This window comes from Siniperca chuatsi, linkage group LG22 (genome assembly GCF_020085105.1).
Source record: "Siniperca chuatsi isolate FFG_IHB_CAS linkage group LG22, ASM2008510v1, whole genome shotgun sequence".
Lineage (NCBI taxonomy): Eukaryota > Metazoa > Chordata > Actinopteri > Centrarchiformes > Sinipercidae > Siniperca > Siniperca chuatsi.
Window position 1 is genome coordinate 21,475,066 of NC_058063.1, and position 2,737 is coordinate 21,477,802.

Genomic DNA, 2,737 nt, shown 5'->3' on the forward strand with positions numbered 1-2,737 from the left:
ACTGCGAGATACTAGACGAGCGAATACTACGGCCTGCAGCAGGTGATGTTACGCTGTCGGGTGTTACAACAGACGATGGGACTGGACAGAAGCAGAAATCAGAAGCAGAAACAGGTTTATTGCAAGTCGGTTTTCACATATAAGGAATTTGCTTTGGTATTTTGGTGCATAACGATAAACGTAGAGAATTAAAAAAGATTTATAAAAAAAAAAACAAGTACTTCAAAAGTCAAGAATCATAAATAATATAATATATAAATAATAGAAACATTTATGTAAAAAAAATATGTGAAATATATTTGAAGAGCTGTTCCTGAAATATGTCAATAAAATCATAAACGCTAGAAAACCTCTGTAAAGTGAAGAAACGGTGAACGGGCCGTTTATTTTGCACCGTTTCAGTTGTATGTTTTATTTAAATTTAATATCTGTATCATAATTAAACTAAATGTATTCAGATTCTGGTTATTAGTCGTCTGAGCCTCGTTAATTTAGTTCGTTTGGCGAAATGTGACAAATTCTCTTAAATCACTTGAGCGGTTCCCGCACGAGGCCCGATGTTGTTGTTTCTTTACTGTCCTGTTTTATTTCTTCACGATTTCATCGTTATAATTTAATTTACTGTGCATGTGTGTGTGTCTGTGTGTGTGTGTTTTTTAGCTGTTGTTTTCAAATTAAACAGCGTTTTTTTGGTTGACAAATACTGATGAAGCAGCAGGTAACACTTGAGAATGAGCGTGTGTGTGTGTGTGTGTGTGTGTGTGTGTGTGTGTGTGTGTGTTATCCAGCCATACCTCACTGTTCATCTGTGTGTGTTGGTGTGTGCATGTGTGGGTGTGTGTGTGTGTGTGTGTGTGTGTGCGTGCACAGGGATGGTTGCAGGATGGAGAACGTGCAGAAGAACGTGGGCAGCAGGAAGTTCGCCTTCAGCGGCGTCCAGCTCCTCACCTTCCCCAAACTGTACAGACCTCCAGACGGCAGCTTCGGATGAACGCGCTGACGGTTTCTGTTTATTTCTGTACAGATTTTTTTTAAATCGTAAGCTCGTTTGTTTCCTCGTGTGAAGCGTGTACATATGCACGTTGTATATGTACGTGCGCAATGACCCTCTGTGTTGTTCACTGTGGCTGCAGGTGTTTGATTTACAAACATGTTTCTGCAATAAATGAATACCTGATTTATTTCTGCCAAATATCTAATTAATTAAACGAAATGGATGAAGATGCTTACTGATGCAGCGCTGGATTAAACCTGCAGGGTGCTCCACACACACATTTCCCCCAATCTGTCCCCCATTTTGTCCCAGAAACCAACCTGTATTCCTGGAATATAACCCTGCCTCCGGGTCAGTTTGCGATAATGTCTAAATTAAGAATATGCACCATGTAAGTACAATGTCGACTTAAATTTTAAAACTGTACTTTGACACGCGGTCAGGACAGGAGCCGCATCAGGGACCATTTCAGTTTTAATTTGTAGTAAATCAAATTACAACAAAGTCATTGATGCAACGGATAAACTGGGGCCTCCAGGGCTCCTGAGGGTCTGGGACTGAACTGAACATAAAAGCTTGTTTTGTCTGATCCGCCGTCCAGAGACACTCAGAGACGTCTGAGAAGATTAGTGAGTAGTTTTATTTGGGGAGTCGGAGAACACGTTTGAACGTCTTTGCTTTTAAAAACGACGAACAATTAATTTGCAGTCAAAATAGTTGCAGATCTGTTCCCTGTTGATCGATTAAAAGACAACTTTATGTACATCCTAACCAGTGGTGGGATGTAACTACCGGTCAGTACATTTACTCAAGTGCTGCACTTCTTGAGGTACTTGTACATCACTCGAGTATTTCCATTTTATTCTACTTTATACTTCTACTTGTACTTTTTACTCCACTGCATTTATTTAATAACTTAAGTTACTAGTTACCTTGCAGATTTATAGTATTAATACAAAATCTAAATCAACTAGTCAAGTCAAAGTCAGCTCCGCCTTTACCAGCTGCAACATTTAAGTGACGAACACAAATAATATACTTTACTCTGAGATGGGAAATTCTGAATAATTAGTAATTTTACTTTTAGTGTTTACACACGTTTTGATGCTAAAACTTTAATACTTTTACTTAAGGGTTTGAACGCAGGACTTTTACTTGTAACTGAGTATTTTTACACTGTAGTACTGCTACTTTTACTTACTAAAAGATCTGAATACTTCTTCCACCACTGATCAAAACTGATAAGTACTGTACCATTGTGCTACTATTACTACATGTGCAGTGCGGGTTTGATATTGATGATCTCTTGTTTTGCTATAATTTCTTTTATGTTTGGATAAAAACTAAAAAATTATGTCAAAAAGTGCATTAAAAGTTTGGATCCTGTATAATTAGATCCCATAAAACTGTGCAGTCCGGTAGATTTGCATTGTTTTGGGTGTGCAGCAGCGGTTTGCCTGCCGGGCCGCCAGGTGGCGCCGCTCGGGGTTGATGCGCACACACGTACGCGTCAAGTCAGACATATTCATAACGGAAATACGACGGTTTGTCCTCGAAAATAAAATAAAATGCTCCAACACTTGTTACATTTATTTAATTAGGGCGTCTGAAATAACAGAGATAATTATAAAATATACAGTACGTAATGGCATTATTGCACGGTGAGCGATAAAGCTGCGCTTTAGTCATACAAGCTTCTCACCAGAAATAACACGGCTTTTATTTTGAAGCACATCACCGGAA

At 38.8% G+C, this 2,737-nt stretch overlaps 2 protein-coding genes across 7 annotated transcripts in view; both read left to right on the top strand.

Annotated features, from left to right (window-relative positions):
• The window catches only part of LOC122870087 (type II inositol 3,4-bisphosphate 4-phosphatase-like), a 24,757-nt gene extending 23,576 nt beyond the window's left edge, over nt 1-1,181 (top strand). For 5 of the 6 annotated variants that reach the window (XM_044183833.1, XM_044183832.1, XM_044183829.1 and 2 more), the window contains one exon: nt 1-851. This exon is cut by the window's left edge and continues 672 nt beyond it. Coding sequence is in view for 1 of the 6 variants with exons in the window: in XM_044183830.1 (XP_044039765.1) it covers nt 871-991 (121 nt within the window). In the remaining 5 variants the exon portion in view is untranslated. The other variant, XM_044183830.1, reaches the window with a different exon arrangement.
• Nucleotides 1-2,737, top strand: part of LOC122870258 (low affinity immunoglobulin gamma Fc region receptor III-like) — a 1,099,642-nt gene that overhangs the window by 836,082 nt on the left and 260,823 nt on the right. The window lies entirely within an intron of this gene.